General features: G+C 44.1%; 1 protein-coding gene across 2 annotated transcripts in view; it reads left to right on the forward strand.

Annotated features, from left to right (window-relative positions):
* UVSSA (UV stimulated scaffold protein A) overlaps positions 1 to 18,478 on the forward strand; it is a 51,954-nt gene extending 33,476 nt beyond the window's left edge. For both annotated transcript variants that reach the window (XM_069977273.1, XM_069977274.1), the window contains exons 9-14: positions 2,466 to 2,631; positions 3,070 to 3,195; positions 7,494 to 7,677; positions 9,168 to 9,279; positions 14,513 to 14,693; positions 18,089 to 18,478. In XM_069977273.1, coding sequence (XP_069833374.1) covers positions 2,466 to 2,631; positions 3,070 to 3,195; positions 7,494 to 7,677; positions 9,168 to 9,279; positions 14,513 to 14,693; positions 18,089 to 18,182 — 863 coding nt within the window. In that variant the 3' untranslated portion in view covers positions 18,183 to 18,478. The remainder of the gene's footprint in view (positions 1 to 2,465; positions 2,632 to 3,069; positions 3,196 to 7,493; positions 7,678 to 9,167; positions 9,280 to 14,512; positions 14,694 to 18,088) is intronic.
* Positions 18,479 to 20,072: the final 1,594 nt, after the last annotated feature.

The raw sequence follows: 20,072 nt of genomic DNA on the forward strand, positions 1-20,072 counted from the left end.
CACCTTCACAACCACTATAGGTTACCCATGGTATAGGTACTAAACATACCCCTGTGTGGCACCAACAATACAACTTACCCTAGACAGAAGCTGTTAAGGGGTTGTCCAATGAAGAAAACTATTTTTAACTGACTAACATATATTGGTAAATATAGTTATTTTACTACCTTTCTCTATATTTTTCGTGTCTGTTGTCTTCATTGCCCTGTCTAGTGTACTTCCTGTTTATTTTCAACACTCTAGCCAGGAAATCAGCCAACTCTATCTCCCTTCAACTATTAGAGAGGCTCCTGTCGCTGTAGTTGGAGTAGTTATAGCCAAGAAAGTGTACTGGAAGGGAGAAAAATAGGCTTCTTATCTTAAGGGAACAGAAAGTGTACTGGAAGGGAGAAAAATAGGCTTCTTATCTTAAGGGAACAGAGGAGCGCGAGCCATCCCATAGAGACACTGAGGCAGACTGGAAGTCCACCTATATTACTCAGTGTGAACATACCCTAAATACAGAAAGTAGGTCTGGTATGAGGAGACCAATGTGACAGCTATTACCAACCAGCCCTGACTACAGCTGTTATGCAGAGCTACATCTGTCCATGGTAACAGACTACAAACAAATCTGGCATAGTCTGATCCTGCCTTCTTACTCTTGTCTCTTATTGGTTTTCAAATAGTGAACAGTCTATCGAAATCACATGCAACCCTTCTAAACAGAGGATATGCTGAATGCAGAAATGGCACTGCGGAAGTGTTTTCTACATACATGTGTAGCACAGGATCACGTGTTGTACGGCCGTTCCACTCTTCGCAGTACGGCAGGGCAGCTTGGAGCAGTCATAATTTGGTTTTCCTTAGTAAGCCCACACAGCTGTTAAGCTCAGTACATAGACTCGGCTTTTATCTCTGGCTAGTGAATGTTCACGCCGGGGCTTTTATCACCCCCTCTAATCCCACCGTTTCTGTCAGGACATAATCTCTTTCTCAAATTTACATTTTAATTACCAGACCAGCTGAACTGGCGAAAATCAATAATGTCAGCATTCTGTGGCCTATCTCCGAGTCGGGAGCCCTGCCTCTCTATTTCCCACTATCGATTGATTTTCCTGAACACAGTCCTCTTTATTTCTCCCAGCAAATAGGTGCCATTTGGTCATTTAAGGCATTAAGAGAAAGAAAAAAAAAACTCTTACCGTGTTACGATTACACTCAAACATTTTAATGCGGTTCTTTATGGGATCGTACGAGAGATTTGTTCATTCCAGATTGCTGCAGATTTGGCGCCTGGACTCTTGTTCGGATATTAGATTATATTTAAAAAGGTTTATTCACATTTATGCTGCAAATTACCTTCCTCCCCTTGTAAATATAGCATAGTGTTGTGCCCGCGCCCACCGAATGGATTGCCACCACATGCCTAAGGGGTGTCTATGGACTGGTGCACTTTGTATAAATGCTGTATTAAGGACAATTGTAGTCCCATAGAAATCGCCACTGAGGCATGACAGTGGTAGAGGTTCCCATTATTCTCCTATAGGGACTGATTTGAAAAAAAAACATGGATGCGTTGTTATGGACCTAAGGGGGCAGTCCATGGCACAGGAGTTCTTTCTTATTTGGCACTAGATATATCTATTTTACATAGTATTTCTTTAAGGGCTTTGTCAGGATACTCTTTTTCATTTCCTCTATTCAAGAATTATGATTTTATAAAGCAAGTTCTTGCACTGTTCAGGACTCTCATTTGTTTTCCATAACAGATAGCAGCTACAAGAAGCGTCTCTTCCTCTGGAGTACCTGGCAAACTTGTGAATTAGTCAGATTTTTTATATCAAGAATGAACAGAGTGTAATGCTTCATTTGCCCACTGGGGGTGCTGTAGAGAAACTGAGCACTTGTAACCAGGCTCCACCAAAGATCACAGCTGATCAGCAGAATATTCTAGTTGGGAGGATTCATCTCCGAAAAAATTAGAGAAAGACTAAAGCAGACAACCACAGCAACTCAATGTTTGTTACTATAAAGCTATTTGTATAACAGGGCAGAATTAGTTCCCGAGCTAGGGGTGAATTTCCAAAATAGATGGTCCAATAGTTAGAAGGCAACTTTGGCCACATGGGGACTCCCAAATTTATCCCTGTAGGAGTTTAATTATGTATGACCTATGTTTATGGGGGTATGTGGGCTAGAAAAACCTAGCTGTTTGCTTCTAAAAACAGTGCCACATGTGTATACAGGTTGTGCCTGTTATTGCAGATCAACTCCTTTTACTTTAATGTGGCTGAGCTGCAATACAAGATACAGTTTTCATCCTGAACAGCTTCCCTCTTTTCCATTGGCCATGTCTGGTATTGCAGCTAAAGTGCGTGGGTTCTGAACTCTGAGCTTTGTTGTGCTCCGGCCCCCCCCAGCTGGTTCACCTTGCATTATCCATTGCCATGTTAGAGGATCCCTAACCACCCCTATTGTTGCAGGTTTGGATGCTGCTCCTAAATCCACCCCACCAGCAAACAAGAAAACCGCTGATATCAGACCCCGGAAGCAAAGGAGGAACGATGAAGAATCTGACCCAACCTGTGCGGCGGCCACGCTAAAAGCCATGCGGGACAAGATGTCAGCCAGCACCTCCTCAGCCTCCAGGTATTGAGCCACTACCAAGTGTAGGCAGAAGACTTACTATATCTACTGCAATCAGTAAAGTTGGGGCCAAACGCCATACTGACAGGCTACTGTTAAAGACATAGCACATTAATGGACTTCCATGGTGCAGTTCATCAACGGAGAATAAGGAGTCCTCACTACTCATGAGATGCTTCTCTCTAATGTGTTTAGGGGCCTTAAAGCCCATAATATGTATCTAGTGGGAGGTAAGAACAAAACACCTGGACACCAGGTGTAGGGATCGTTGCAACTGTATAGCTTATATTCGTGGCCCTTTATTTGCCCTTGGCAACAATACCCAGTGCCCTTATGGTGGCCATATCTGGGACCATCACCACTCACCAAGATGGAGTTTGCAATGTAAGCAGCCGAGCATACTTAATGTATTATAATATTTTCTTGTTTTTTCTCCCCCAGCTCCGGCCAGTCCAGCAGTAAAAGTGTAAAGCGCAGTGAGGAGTTATCGAGAGCACCTGTCATCCCGTTCGGACTAGATCTGCACTACTGGGGGGAGGATCAGCCCACAGCTGGCAAAATACTCAAGTCAGTAAACTGTTTGCCTTTCTAACAAGTGGGGATTTGCTGGGCGAAGGATGTCGGCTTTTCCCAGTCCTATTAGTATTAATTTTGAGGGTTGTTTTTCTTAGGAGCCGGCTTGTTTAAGCAGAGGTCATGGTCCGGCCACAGAGCTGAGATTAAGGGAATAAAGGGTAGTCTGCTTTACAGAGAGGTGAATGTCAGGCCACAAACCACCTGGAAGTCTTTGGCCATAGAACTATAATGGTTGGGATTTCTCACTAATGACTAGGAAGCTGACCGTATGAAGATATGCCCATACACCTAAAAGCAAAGACTGCCAAACCCTTCAGTCTGAGATACCAGCGGACCATCATATGTGTACAAAATATATCGGGGGGGGGGGAGAAGGATTATCCATAATTTTAAAGCAAAATAAGCCGTCTCTAGAGATGTGAACCAAACGTGCATGGGGAGGAATAGAGGCTTGTTGAAAGAACGTTCAGCTGACAGCTATTAAAGGGTTTGCCACGTTATAGTAAAACTGTTCTGTGTACAGTATTAGTAACTGTATACTATATACTATATAATAACTCCTTCGGGCTGTGCCGTCCTGCTATGTGGTGCGGTTGTTTATAAGATGGCCGACATGGAGGAGCATTTGAACATGCCCTGCCCCCAAGTGTCCAACACTGAGCCTGTATATGTCTATGGTGGACACTGGCCATCTTATAGACAGACTCACCATTGAGCAGGACAGCACAACCTGGAGGAGGGGAGTCTGATATTAGCTCTATGAGGTACACAGGGAGCTGCTGTCAGTATATACAGTGAGTACACTTACTAATACTGTACTCTGAGCAACTTTACTATGAAGCGGCCAACCCCTTTAAAGGTGTGTTGGCCTCTTTAAAGAGCAATGATCTGTAGAGAGAGAGGTTAAAGGGGTGATCCTAAGATAAAAGTTGTCACCTAGTCACAGGATAGGTAATAAATACCTGATTGCTAGTGGAATGACCACGGAAAACCCTACTGTTTATGAGAATGGGGGTCCCTTGTGCCCTGAGTGAATTCTCAGTTGCCACTTTATTCCCTTGCCGCTTGCTGTGGGACTTCCAATAATAGCCAAGCTTTGTCCTCTTTGTCCAATGAGCTGGATCTCTTCAAGGAGAACCAGTACCCCTAGAGCTGCATCGGAGGCATCTTTGTAACCAACCAGAACCCTGACCTGCCCTACACTGTGTGCACTCGTGTAATTTATAGATTGGTGTCTTTGGTTTGGCCGATGCTTTAACAACGTTTCAGGAGTCGGACATTGACTTACAGGTAACTTCTCATAGGTGGCGCGACCCTTAGATGAGAGATGACCTTCATCAGCAAGTCATATACACATATTCTCTGTTTTTTAGTAGTAGTGTCAGCTCCTTCTTCATGCTCACGGTACACCTTTATAGTCAGTGAAGGCTTTGGTACTGCACAGTAGTAGTAGGGGCAGAGCATTAGTTCCCCCCTTTGGCTCGGCGCTTTTATTTTACAGCTGAGTTATTCAAGTCACAGGTGAAATCAAAAGCATATTTCACTGGCTGTCGTGTGCGTGCTGTACGCCTTCACTTTTATGCTTGGCCATAAAATAGAGGGCACACCTCTGAACCGCACAGCTTATTACTACACATCTGCCAAACTAACAAAACATAATTTATATCAGCCACCAGCTTACCGCCAGGAAGACGGAGGAGAAGACTAAAATGGGGTGTCCTTAATGGTTTCAGCTTTTTCTCAAAAGTTCTGAAATTCTACTGTATGTAGATTAATTTCATAATAAATATTTATAGGAGCCGGAATTATTTTTCTCTATAACATAGTATCAGTGATTGAGTTGGAGTTGCTGGAAATAGAACTATATGCCAACCACATAGAACCCCCATAACAGTGCCAGCTACATGTGGTCCCCATAACAGTGCCAACCACATAGAACCCCCATAACAGTGTCAACCACCCATGGTCCCCATAACAGTGCCATCCATACAGTGGCCCTTATAACAGTGCCGATTACACCACAGCCCTCCTTAACAGTGCCAACCACATAGCACCCCCACACCAGTGCACAACACAAAGCACCCCATAACAGTGCCAACCACACCATAGTCCCCATAACAGTGCCAACCACACCATAGTCTGCATAATGACCAACTGCAATAGCGCATACATAAATGTGCCAACCATACTGTGCCCCCATAACAGTGGCAACCACATAGTGAAATATTAAATTTATACTGTACGGCCTTTTTTTTTTTTTTTCATGGATGGTACAACAGTCAGCCAGAATATGTAGGTTCCTCTGCCCTGACCCCACTAAACCTCTTAAGGTGTCCAATGGCATCTAGCACAAGGACAGCAGCTGATCCTGACATGAGCTATAACTGGTGTGGCTTCCATACATAGCAAGCCAGAAGGGAAACGTCTTTTCCGTCAGTGCCTCTTGTGTCCTCAGGCTGTATCTGGTATTGCAGCTTAGCCCCACTGGGACTTAATTGTACAGCACATGAAAGGTCACCACTAGATGGCCTCGCTGTGCGGCAAAACACACATTGGCATGTATTACTGTGCGGGTTTCATTCATGTCACATTTCAGCTTTCCCAGCCGCTGACAGCTATAAGAACATACATTGAGCGGCAGCTTAGCTGTTTTGTGTCCACATCTCCAGCGCAGTGAGGTTATCTCGGCCGGAGCGCTATTGACCACATCCTTGTGTCGTGTAATTGCTTTCTGGACGAGATGAATTTGTAGCTAAACTTATGTCAGGTCGGGGCAGTGAGGGCGTCATACAAAGATCTACAGCCGGCAACGGACGGGCACCCATAGACCTTCCACTTGTTAGCCTCAGCACATGGGACGGCAGTCATTTCCACATCTGTTGGTGCAGAAAATTTGTTTGAGACCAACAATGACATTTACTGCAAGAAAGAAACACAAAAAGCCACAAAACACACAGGAGATGTGGACGTGTGATGGACGGCGTGTGAGAAGACCCCATAGTGCTGGGCTGGGTATGATAGCAGCAATACTATAGTAATAGGGGACATGTCAGTCATTCAGTGTTGAGTGGCACTTTGCATTATATATATATATATATATATATATATATATATATATATATATATATATATATATATATATATATATATATATATATATTATAGTTTGTCAGCCAGCATGTTCATCTACGTATGGAGCAGTGTTGACAGTGCTGTCTGGCAGCAGGTGTAGCAGAGTAGAGTAAGGGCCCTATTACACGGGACGATTATCGTGCAAAAAATTGTTAAATCGTTCAAATTTAAACGACAATCGTTCTGTGTAATTGCAGGCAACGATCGAAAAATCGTTCGCATGTCGATCGTTTATTTAGATCTGATTCTAAAATTATCGCTAATTGTTCGCTTATCATTCGCTGTAATTCCACGTTCGTTCGCTCAAGTTCCGCGTTTTTTCACTAATCGTTCAGTGTAATAGCACATTGTTCATTGTTTTTCTGGTATCAGAAGGAATAAACGATCATAGTAACGATCGCAATAACGATCATACTAACGATTATCGCTCTGTGTAATATGGTAAACTATTTTTAAGGTTAACGATAAACAATCTCGTTTGCGATCGTTTATCGTTAGTCGTTAAAAATCGCTCAGTGTAATAGGACCCTTAGTCATCTAGCCTTTCATACAGGTATAGTAGTGCGGAGTGTTAGGGTATGTGCACACTACGGAACCCGGGCGGATCACCTGTCACATATTCCGCAGCTTACCTCCGTCTGTGCCATAGACTCCATTCTATATTCAGGCAAATTGCGCTGCCCGCCTGAAGAATGAACGGGTTGTGGAATCTGTGACAGGTGATCTGCCTGGGTTCCCTAGTGTGCACATACTCTTAGACAGCATTTTTTTCAGATGTAGTATTTGACATGTCTTACTAATGTAATAGAAAGTTTGTCATCTGGCATTACTTAGGAACACAACCCACATCCATCAGATGACCCTTTAATATTGTACAGGCGTTGTTCAGACTACACAATCCCTCTAAATATTATGTAGATTTCTAAAACTGGTGGTTCTTCCCTCTGCTGCTACTTGTAGTGATTCTCATCCTAAAATGTACAGATTACAGGTAATAGTTTCCTATTGGATCAGTACAGTATATGCTTGACGTACGTTCATCTACATTCATATATGAACACTGGTACAACCATACACCCTGTCTATACTGTAAGCATTTGTATGGGGCCTTGCTCTGTATAGTCAATGTATATATATACTTTGTCTCCTGAATACAGGTTCAGTTCCCAGCACCGATTCTGGGCTCCCAATGAGACGGAAGAGGAGGTGGAGAATAAAGAAGTGGAGGCCATGTTAAAAACCAGATATATCTCATTCCCTGGCAAATTTGAGCCAGTGAAGCATAAGTGCCGGACACCATTGGCGAATGGGTCGCTCTGTGAGAGACAAGACAGGATAAAGGTGAGTGTACATCCTGCATGGTGAGCAGAACATGGAACTTTTTGCAATTTTTACTTTTTTTCTATTTATTTTTCCATTACTTTTGTGTTTTTTTAAACTTTTTTTTTTTTGTTTTTTGTTTGTGTCTCGTGTGTTGTGCAATTTCAATACATACACTCACCGGCCACTTTATTAGGTACACCTGTCCAACTGCACGTTACCACTTAATTTCTAATCAGCCAATCACATGGCGGCAACTCAGTGCATTTAGGCATGTAGACATGGTCAAGACAATCTCCTGCAGTTCAAACCGAGCATCAGTATGGGGAAGAAAGGTGATTTGAGTGCCTTTGAACGTGGCATGGTTGTTGGTGCCAGAAGGGCTGGTCTGAGTATTTCAGAAACTGCTGATCTACTGGGATTTTCACACAAAACCATCTCTAGGGTTTACAGAGAATGGTCCGAAAAAGAAAAAACATCCAGTGAGCGGCAGTTCTGTGGGCGGAAATGCCTTGTTGATGCCAGAGTTCAGAGGAGAATGGGCAGACTGGTTCCAGCTGATAGAAAGGCACCAGTGACTCAAATAGCCAACCGTTACAACCAAGGTAGGCAGAAGAGCATCTCTGAACGCACAGTACGTCCAACTTTGAGGCAGATGGGCTACAGCAGCAGAAGACCACACCGGGTGCCACTCCTTTCAGCTAAGAACAGGAAACTGAGGCTACAATTTGCACAAGCTCATCGAAATTGGACAGTAGAAGATTGGAAAAACGTTGCCTGGTCTGATGAGTCTCGATTTCTGCTGCGACATTCGGATGGTAGGGTCAGAATTTGGCGTCAACAACATGAAAGCATGGATCCATCCTGCCTTATATCAACGGTTCAGGCTGGTGGTGGTGGTGTCATGGTGGGGGGAATATTTTCTTGGCACTCTTTGGGCCCCTTGGTACCAATTGAGCATCGTTGCAACGCCACAGCCTACCTGAGTATTGTTGCTGACCATGTCCATCCCTTTATGACCACAATGTACCCAACATCTGATGGCTACTTTCAGCAGGATAATGCACCATGTCATAAAGCTAGAATCATCTCAGACTGGTTTCTTGACCAGGACAATGAGTTCACTGTACTCCAATGGCCTCCACAGTCACCGGATCTCAATCCAATAGAGCATCTTTGGGATGTGGTGGAACGGGAGATTCGCATCATGGATGTGCAGCCGACAAATCTGCGGCAACTGTGTGATGCCATCATGTCAATATGGACCAAAATCTCAGAGGAATGCTTCCAGCACCTTGTTGTATCTATGCCACCAAGAATTGAGGCAGTTCTGAAGGCAAAAGGGGGTCCAACCCGTTACTAGCATGGTGTACCTAATAAAGTGGCCGGTGAGTGTATATAGCCCTGCACAAGCTAATATTATTATTCCCATGGATTAGTAGTACCATTGTGTGTATAAATAACAGTGTCTTACTGCTACCTTTCCCCTCTACTTTGCTGTGCTGTTCCAGTGTCCTTTCCACGGGAAGATAATCCCACGAGATGAGCTCGGAGTGCCGGTGAATACTGAGGATCGGGAGAGAGAAGCAAAGGAGAAAATTGAGAAACAGGCCAAGGAACAAGGTTTGTAATACATGTACTACATGACTTCTGTAGAGCGTCGGGGTACGATTTGTCAAGGTGTTCAGTGCTTATAGAAGATGTATCTGGGTGCACATATGACTGGTTGTGATCACTCAATTACATGAAGATGTCTGAGGACGTAATAAGATCCCCACCTGTTACTGCATATTGTTACAGAATAGCAATACCATCTTACTTAAAGTAGCACTACAAGTACGAGTATCTTAAAGCTCCTGAATCAGTATGTCTGTACATGGGAATTTATTCGGTAAATTCTCTGGTCAACAAGTAAAGTATACAACGCTTTCTATTTTAGATAGTCTCACCAATTTATCCTGCCCTTTAGTGCTAAGTCCACATAATATTGTCATATAGTGTTAAGATAATAAAGTCATATAGCCCCAAAGTAATAATGCAAAATCCAGCCCATATAATACTGCCATGAAGTGCTAAGATAATAATACCATAGACAATCCAAATAATATTGCCATATAATGTTAAAATAATAGTGCCATAAACAGCCCACATAATACCACATCATAGTGCTTAGAATGCTAAATATAGCCCACATAATACCACCATGTAGTGCTAAGATAGTAATACAATATGCGACCCACATAATACTGCCATAATTAATCCACATAATACTGCCATGTAGTGCTTAGATAATATATAGCACTATACAGTCCACACAATACTGCACTATAGTCCTAAGAATGTGTATATATATAAAACAGCTGTATTGTGTCAGTTATTTATTAAAGTCCAAATAATACATTCACATTTGATCCCCATATAGCATTATACAGCTGTTAATAAATAATACTTCCATACAGCATCAGATATTACTGGGTTGTTTTATTTTAAGATTCCAAACCCTGATGGCCATCATGTAGACGTTTGGCAGGGATGTCACAAGTCCATTTTCTTCTAGTCCCTTCTATCATCTCCCTTGGTTGAGGGAGATATGAGAGCTTTGTCTTCAGAGATAATTTCGGGGGTGGTTTCACATGAAGTAGTCATACACAGGGGTGGTCATACCTAGCCAGGAGAAGTGGTCATACACAGCGGTGGTCATACCTAGCCAGGAAAAGTGGTCATACACAGGAGTGGTCATACCTAGCCAGGAGAAGTAGTCATACTGTACCTAGCCAGGAGAAGTGGTCATACACAGGGGTGGTCATTCCTAGCCAGGAGAAGTAGTCATACCTAGCCAGGAGAAGTGGTCATACATGGGGTGGCCATACCTAGCCAGGAGAAGTGGTCATACACAGGGGTGGCCATACCTAGCCAGGAGAAGTGGTCATACACAGGGGTGGCCATACCTAGCCAGGAGAAGTGGTCATACATGGGGTGGCCATACCTAGCCAGGAGAAGTGGTCATACACAGGGGTGGCCATACCTAGCCAGGAGAAGTGGTCATACATGGGGTGGCCATACCTAGCCAGGAGAAGTGGTCATACACAGGGGTGGCCATACCTAGCCAGGAGAAGTGGTCATACCTAGCCAGGAGAAGTGGTCATACCTAGCCAGGAGAAGTGGTCATACCTAGCCAGGAGAAATGGTCATACACAGGGACAGTCATACTTAGCCAGAAGAAGTGGTCATACACAGGGGCAGACATACCTAGCCAGGAGATGTGGTTATACATAGAGGGGTAGACATACCTAGCCAGGAGAAGTGGACATACACAAGGGTATTCATACCTAGCCAGGAGATGTAGACATACATAGCCAGGACAAGTGGTCATATACAGAAATGGTCATACATAAGGGTAGTCACACCTAGCCAGGAGAAGTGGTCATACCTAGCCAGAACTAGTGGTCATACACAGGGGCAGACATACCTAGCCAGAAGAAGTGGTCATACCTAGCCAGGAAAAGTGGTCATACACAGGAGTAGTCATACCTAGCCTGGAGAAGTGGTCATACACAGGGGTGGTTATACTTAGCCAATAAAAGTGGTCATACCTAGCCAGGAAAAATAGTCATACCTAGCCAGGAGAAGTGGTCATGCTCGGTAAGTGAATTTAGGAAGGGTCATACCTAATCTCATGACATGACGTTACGGTGTATTTGTTGGTGCAACTTTGCACTCATCAACACTTTTTAAATTGATGGCAATTATTTTTTTTTAACCGTGAAAAGGCAGTGAAAATGTATTCCTAGCCTTTATAGAGAAGATTTGGAGCGCAGAGGTTATAAGATTAAGAAGATCGGTAGGTAGATGCCCATCCACATAATATGATTTGTAGCCTGTATTGTTATATGCACAATGTATTCCTGGTGGCTGTGGTAGAAAGGTAACAGAACACACAGTGGTTTGTAGCTTGTCACACGTGGAGCTATAGTCCGAGCGCCCATGATGGCCCCATGTAATGAATCAGGTTTCCTCTTACATCATGTGGCTGGCCGGGGGTGTGTGCGTTACTTACCTGGCGAAGAGGTGGCATCAGAGTGCACATGGGAAAAAGACAAGATGGTGGAGGCCATGTGATGGACCATGCTCTGCTAGGAAACCTTGGGTCTAGGTTTCATATGGCTGTTTCACACTGCAAAAATAGTTCAGAAAGGAGAAACCTGACAAAGGAGGCCGCACCCAGACCTTACAGGATTTACTTCCCGATACCTCAGGACTCTTTCAGAGGTCTTGAGTCCAGGGCAGAGCATGAGGAGGCCTACACGATATTAGGGGTATTAATGTTCTGGCTGTATATAATATATAAAAGATTTTTGTTGCTGTAGTTTTTCTCCAGTCCGTTGTAAAGTTTCATTCTGCGTGCGTCCAGGAAGGTATTAGATGCGGCGGCCCTGACCACATGTTCCCGGCCCCTCCAGCTGGGAGCTGACCCCTGCGGTTTAGAGCTGATTGCTCTGACCTGTTAATCTGCGGTGTTCATCATTTCCAGCGGCTTCAAACACTAAAGCAAATTAAGTGGCTATTTCTCGTGTCGCCGGCGAGGAGGGCCGCTTGTTAACCGGCAGGTATGAGGACAATCCGGTGGAGGCCGTACCTGAGCCAGTCACTTGTGAAATAGCATCTCTCCACTAACTACAGTATTGATTCCCCACGGCCGCCCGCAAACTCTGTCATTTTCTTTCCCCTGCCACTAAATTTCGGTAACAATACACAAAGAGGTTTTGGACCCCATCAACACTCAAAAAAAGAAAAAACAGTTTTGTTTTTTTTTTGTCCCCTGGCGCTTTATTGATTTTTCAGAAAAGCTTTTAAATTGCTCCTTCATTTGAGTGGAGCAGTCATTTTATCAGCACTCAATGGCGGTATTCCTTCCTTGTGTTTAAACAATCTCCTCGTCCGCCGGGTTACTAAACTGTGACGCCTTATTATTTCTGCGAGGTAAACTCCTTTACACGCTGCCCCTTAATCCTCCATATCTCCTCGCCGGCTCTGATTTGGTTTCGCACTAGTCCGGGAAGCAGAGAAAGGACCGGAGTGGATGTGTAGTTATGTGAGTGGATTTTCATTGTTAAGGTTATATTAGTCAGGAGAGACGGAGAACAAGAAGTTTAGACAATTAGGGTGGGTTCATACTGAGGAATTCTCGCGGATAATGTCTGCGGAATTCCACAGTATGGCCGTGCACCTTTCCGCCGGCTAAATAGACACCGTTCTATGGGCCAGCGTATTCCGCTATCCGCCGAAAGAAGTGACATGTCACTTCTATCAGCGGAATACGCCGGCCAATAGAATGGTGTCTATGGAGCCGGCGGAAAGGCGCGCGGACAGCCGACGGAATTCCGCAGAGTTTATCCGCAAGAATTCCGTAGTGTGAACCCACCCTTTATACCATGTGTTGTACATATCCAGTCCACGCTGGGCTCAGGAGCTCTGCTTGCTCTCACTCATTAGTCATCTATTCTGGTTATATGATGGACCCACAGGCTCAAAAAACTAAAAACCATACACCTGTGAGCAGAACAACGCTCCTCTGACCCCTAGTTGCGCATGCTGCTTTAAGAACTTTGTAAAGGGAATGTAAGTGCTGTCATGCTCCAGTGTCAGAGGCTTTGCTGAGCCATAGCATGCTTGCCTCCTCCCTTCCCCACCTCTCCCTGCCTTGAATGATTGGCATGTACAGCGGAGTGCTGGAAGCCAAGCCCTGTAAATCAACCATATAGGACAGGCAGGGGTGGACGAAGGATGAGGCATGCATGCTGTGGTTCAGCACAACAGATTCTTTTTAAATACGGTTCAGGGAAGAAAGAGCGCTGCACCTCACACCTATGGCTGATACTAGTGCCCCTAGGCTAAATAAAAAACACATCAGAATTTTGTGTATGAACTGATCAAGCCACACTGCTTGTTCACACTTGTGTTGCTTGGCGTCCACTTTTTCCGCCGGTGGGGTCTTGGGGGTCCTTTTAGGGTCTGGTCCTGTGACAATGGGGTTGCGGGGCCATTCCGTGGCCCCCTTCTCTGCTTGCGCACGTTTTGCGGGGATTGTGGTCGCTGACCGGCACAGTGATGTTTTTTGGTTAGGGACTCATGTGTATCAGAAGACCTGCACGTGGTACATGAGGCAATATGGTTTGGCCAAATTATATACTAACTTCTGATGTTGGTTTTAAATGTAGCTGAATAAGCTTTCGTGTCAGCCATGGGTGCGATGTGCAGCCATTTCTGTCTTTTTGGCTTGTGCAGATTCTTTTTAAAGCATTAAAAATTGTTAAATACAATCTTTATCTGGTTAAGTGGCTATAGGAAAGTTGTTGTCCACCTAGCTTTCTTAGAGTCCTGAACGGCAGATATGCTTAGCTGTGTTATGGGTTTGGATTACTAAAATACTATTTATATCAAGGGTAGGGAACCTTGGCTGTCCCGCTGTTGCAAAACTACAACTCCCATCATGCCTGGACAGCCAAAGCTAAAGCTTTGCCTGTCCAGGCATGATTGGAGTTGTAGTTTCGCTACAGCTGGAGGGCCGAGGATTCTCTACCCTGAATCTATGTGATGCCTCGTGTAGCAGATATACTAGTGGTCACTCAATTATCCATTTAAGTCCATCCAAGATTCACTTCACAAGCAAGGAAAGGATGAGGCACTCACCATTCTTGTCTTCTTAAAAGCAGATAAACGTTATCTACTTTTAAGAAGACAAGAATGGTGAGTGCCTCATCCTTCCCTTACTTGTGAAGTGAATTTATAATATATGTTATCCTAGTTTCCATTTGTAGAAAAATATCCATGGTGATGTATTTTTTCTTTTATAAAGATTGGAGAGATCCCGAACTGATGCGGGAAATTGAGCAAGCCACAGGGGAAGACCTGGGATCCTCCAGATATTCCAAGAAAGATCAGAAAAAGAAAGGGAAGAAGAAATATCCAAACCTGACAGACCTGAAGCAGAAAGACAATACAACCCGCTCCCGCCTGGAGAAGAAAGTGTTTAACAAGTAAGACGGTGACCACAATCCTCATACAGTCTGCCCTGTTTATGTATTACTTCAGCACCTGTGTAAGGCCAGGCCCACACCGCACCACAGGCTCTGTTGTGACTAACCGAGCCAAATGAATTCCAAAATCCACAAGATGTCACTTGTGTCGCAGATTTCGACCGCAGACCTAGTTTCTTCCAGTGTAGCAAGGCTAAAATGTGATACATATGGATTTACCCAGGTGGTTCAGATGTCCTGCACCTTTAGCATGAATAGTCCTATGCCATATTGAACGCCTTCCAAAGGTTGAATCTGAGTGGACACACTGATGTTTAAGGGGTGGTCTTATAGAAAACCTGTCATTACTTTTATGCTGCCTGAAGCAAGAGTCATGGGGGCGGCCCCCTAGTAACTTCTATCACTGAGTGGCTCCTCATCAGCCAATCAGTGCTGATGAGGAGGGAGTAACATACCTTCCTCTTCAGAGTCCCAGGTGCTATGGATTCAACTAACCTGCTGATATTTCCCCTTTTAAAGGCGGCTTCTAATTTTTTCAGAGAAACGTTAAAAATGACCTACACCTCCTCCTCATGAAGGCTATGTACACTTTCAGTAAATGTTTATTTATCGGAAAACGCTACAGTACTGTAAGCTGCAACGTGTTTGAACACAGCCTAAATAAATCCCCTCAATCCTTCCATATTTACATTTCATTGCTCTAGTCCCCTATGCTCCACTTGTACACATACCCTATGGCAGGTATTGTATGAGTATTAAGTTCCATACTTTACATTTTACTGTTCACTTTGTCTGTTTTGTGGACATGATGAATATATTAGGTTGACCGTCCCCCGTACACAAGCGCCCGCTCCATACCTCAGTACACATCATAAAACATGGCGCCTGACAGCCGCTATCACAACACAAATTATATGACGCCAACAGGTCTTAATTACGGAGCGGACGGACATCTATAGGAGGCACCAGACATCCATTAACAGCGCCCTTTCCCCGAGAACAAACCAGATTTAATTAGCTCAGGGGAATTGGAGGGAAATCATGCGTCCAGCTGTGGAGACACTGACAAGCAATTCACAAGTGTTGTAAAGAAGATGTCCTGTGGCAGGCGGCTGACATGGCAGCGTCCTGTGCAGTGGTGCCCCTCCAGCTATGGTGCAGCAGCTGGCACACCGCTCCATGTCTTCCATCATTGAGGAGGAATATCTGCCATATACCTTGTTTACTTCTTATACTGATCTTGGTTATATTCTCTGTTCACAGTTCTGCTGGTTACCAGAGAGCAGTGCATTGTCGGAGCAGAGGCGATGGTTACACAGCTAGTGCTCAGCCCAATCCCAGTTCTAATGACCTAAACTGATTGATCCCTATGATGCTTTCAGTGCAGGTCATTGGACCCAGGGTCTGGCCTGGACTGCAATGTGGTCATATTTTGCTTGTCTGAAACTGGCCATAGGGTAACACAAATTCTCAGCAGCCACATTAAACAGCATGTGAGTTTGCTTATGGCCGTGAGGTTTCAGGGGTTTAGAAAATAGTGTGCAAAGTCATAGTGCCAGGAACAATCAGTTTGCCACCCAACCCCACATGCTATACGGCTTTGCTACCTATAAAAGAGAGACATTGAACCTTTAATTATACTGTGGGTGTGACTGGAGTTTTACCCACCAAAACTGCGGCCACTAATAATCAATATACAGACCACGCTCACATGCTGGGTAGCATGGCCTTTAGCGGTGTCATGGCTGCCCAGAAGATCCTCCTTGGGGCCTTATCCTTCTGCGTCAGCAAGGAACAGGGTGGAGAATGACGCATGGCTAAATATCACCTGCAGGTTCCAAGAAGGATCCAGTAGAATTGTTACTTTTCACTGCGGACGTAAAATAGCTAAAAATAGTTGGTATAACCCATGGGGGTGGGGGGTGTTCCTTACCCAGTCTGGTGCTGTCACCTCTGATTGGATAGTATCAGACTTTGTTGGTAACACCCTCTTGGTTATTTCTAGTAAGAATGACAGAGCAACAATAGGTGATCAATTACCATTTTATGGACATTCCATAAAATTCCAGACCATTCTAAAAAGTGGCGACAGGTCATTTTAAGGCTATGTTCCCACTTCGGGAACATATCAGGAAAAGGCGTCCTTCTCGTTAAATAGAAGGCCAATAGTAATAATAATGATCATTGTTAGCTGTTGTCTATTTAACAAAGCGGCAGTGTTTACCCAATGTGTTCCCTAAGTGGGAGCATAGCCCAATAGGGCATATAGATGTTCAGAGTGCAGGACCCTTTACTATAAGGGTACGTGCGCACTACGGAATCTCAACGGAAACTGGTCGCGGATTCCGCAGCTTGCACCTGCTCGTCGACTCTGGCGGTCACACATGTCTCTGCTAGTGTCATAGACTCCATTTTATACATGGGCGGCTTCCACCTTCCTCCGAAAGAACTGACATTGGAATCCATCCGCGCATAGAATGGAGTCTAAGGCACAGGCGGAGACATGCGCGGCCACCAGAGTCCCTGGGTAAGGCTACGTGCACACTACGGAATCGCGACGGAAAACCCTAACCCAGAGCAAAGACTTCACTCCAGCAGATCTATTCTGACCACTAGTACATGGACGCTTGAATTGCTGCATGTAATACTAAGTTTCACCTGTAGTGGCCACTGTAGAGAATATATATATATATATTTGGCTCCCAGCTGTGGATTTTTCCAAGGTTCTCCTATTAAAAGGGGTTGTCTAGATGATAAAAATACTTTACGGAAAATTCCATATTTGCATCACATCTTAGAGATAATATAGTCCACAAACGATACTATGCCATTGATCACAGTCTACAAAGCGGCAGGATCCTACAAAAGGCAACAGTGTCCATCATTCGGGCAGCACATCCCATACCCAAGCAGTATGTATAAATAATTTATGTACCCAAAATCAATAGCCGCGGTGTATAAGGAAAAAGCATCTAAATTGAATTGAGACAGGGCATCTAGAGAGATCAGCGGCACACCGTGGGATAACAAGGATGCCTCGCCTTTGTCTAATAAGAGTCCTCCTTGGACGGCTGCCATTTATCTTGTAAGGTCGGTGGTAAAGAATAATGACAAAGGTGGAGTGCGCACATTAAAGCCGGAGTTCAATTTGTTTACTCCTGTTATTAAAACCTTGTTGAATTAAAACTATTTGTATTGCGGTACTTAATTTAGTTAACACGTCTAATTTGTTCTGCCTCATCAGCGCAGGAGGGACGAGCCAGAATTAATGATAACACCTCCATTTTTTTTTTTTTACGCACCTATAAACACTCTGACAGAAAATGTAGAAGAGAAGTTGAAGACGTGTCTTATTTTCGCCCGATTTAAAAAAAAAAAAATTCTTTTTTTTGCAGGGGATCCGTAAAACGAGTGATAAGTGCAATGAACCAAATGGATAAGAGGCGACACGAAAAGTTTGCAAACCAGTTTAATTACGCATTAAATTAAAACCGCCAGGGAAAGAGATAAACCATCCAGCCGCCTCATACATGGAAGACTTGCTTTAAGGACCTTAAAAGAAAAATTGTTGTAATATACGGATATTTTTCCCTAATGGTTATGTCTTAACTTATTTGCATAATTTGCTATACTTTATGGATTTTTTTTTTAACTGTACAGATTTGTATGCATTTTAAAGAAAAATCAAGAAAAAAAAAACACCTTGTTATAGATGTGCGGTGAGAAACTTTTTAAATGCTGATAAATGAGTCTTGATATACCTGGTGATTTTTCATTTCTAATTTATTTACAAAATAAATTTTTTAACAATGTGAATTCTTTAAAAATGTTTTTTTATTTATATGCACTATGCATCATTGACATGCCTTTAGGCTCTTAGTTTTGGGTACAGGTCACTTTCAATGAAAGCCAGCTTTATCTATTTTGGAATGTAAAATCCACTGAAACACAGGAAGCACGTAAAAACCCCACACTCCATATTGTTCCAAATCTCTTGGGATTTAAAAGGAAACTATCAGCAGGTTGGAAGACTCTAACCTGCTTATAAGTCCCTATAGAGCAGGGATGGGGAACCTTCAGACCTCCAGCTGTTGCAAAACTACAAATTCCTATTGTGCCAGGACAGCCAAAGCTAAAGCCCTATTCAGGCTGCAGGGCTCCTCCCTGGGTCAGCCTGTGATTGGTTGAGCATCCTGTCAGCCCAGACAGGGCGCTCTGAAGCAGGTAATGTATATAGTCAGCCGCCAGCCGCACACTGCTATTACACGTAGCGATGCGTAATCGGCACCCGACAACTATAGGTTCAAACCTATATCAACGATCAGCCGATAATCGTTGTCATAGGCTGATCATTGTATTTATTACATAGAACGATAATTGGCCGAATCGACCCGATGTAATAGTACCCTAAGGCTGCATTCCCACGTTCCGTGATCCTGACGGATCACGGACGTGGAATGCATGTACCGGAGTCCCCCCGCACCCGGACAGCATCTGTAATTAGATGCTGGGAGCGGGGGAGACAGTAGTAACAGCACCGCGCGGCTGATTCATAGAGGCGCTTATGAATACAGTCTCCCCCGCTCCCAGCGGGGGGACTCCGGTACATGCATCCAACGTCCGTGATCCGTCAGGATCACGGAACATGGGAATGCAGCCTTAGGGTAGTAGTCTGCCCCCCAGTGCACCAAAATGCCTCATTAGCATAGAGAATATCACAACTGGTGATTTTTTATGCAAGAGCCCCTATAGGGCCCATAAACGGATAAATATATAATAACTGCAAATTGTGTATTGGTAATTTTAATCTATTTACCTGGATGATAGGAATACTTTAATTTGATATTATGGAACGGCACCAGTCACACTACATCAGTGCAGAACCAACATGCAGTCATGATAACCCCTTCATCCACTGTTCCTGGCGCTGATCAGACATCTGAATCTAACAGAGCGAGTTTGCTTGAATCTTCTGGTTCTGCAGTTGCAGAGTGGCAGCATGTGAGCAGGGTAGGGTGAGGAAGGGTCCAAGTGTGCAAACTAAAACATTTCATACGTTTAAAATCCGCCAGTGATCCCACCACACCATAAGCCAGCTTGGCTCTGTAAAAACCCTATAGTGGTCAGGTGGTCCTGATGAGATCAGGAAATAAATATGAGGGGCCTAGGGGTGAAAGCCCTATTATTAATATAGTCCTCCTTCCCTAATACTAGGCAGAGTCTGACACCCTAAAAATGGCATCTGCAGCTCATGAACCTCATCCTCCCTGCATCACCCTAATTTTCAGATGGGGGCTACAACTGGGTGTTATGTGTTCTCTGGAAGGTCACCAGTCACTGACCAATTAAACGTAGTCCCTGCACTATTTTCAAAGTAAT

This window comes from Dendropsophus ebraccatus, chromosome 7 (genome assembly GCF_027789765.1).
Source record: "Dendropsophus ebraccatus isolate aDenEbr1 chromosome 7, aDenEbr1.pat, whole genome shotgun sequence".
Lineage (NCBI taxonomy): Eukaryota > Metazoa > Chordata > Amphibia > Anura > Hylidae > Dendropsophus > Dendropsophus ebraccatus.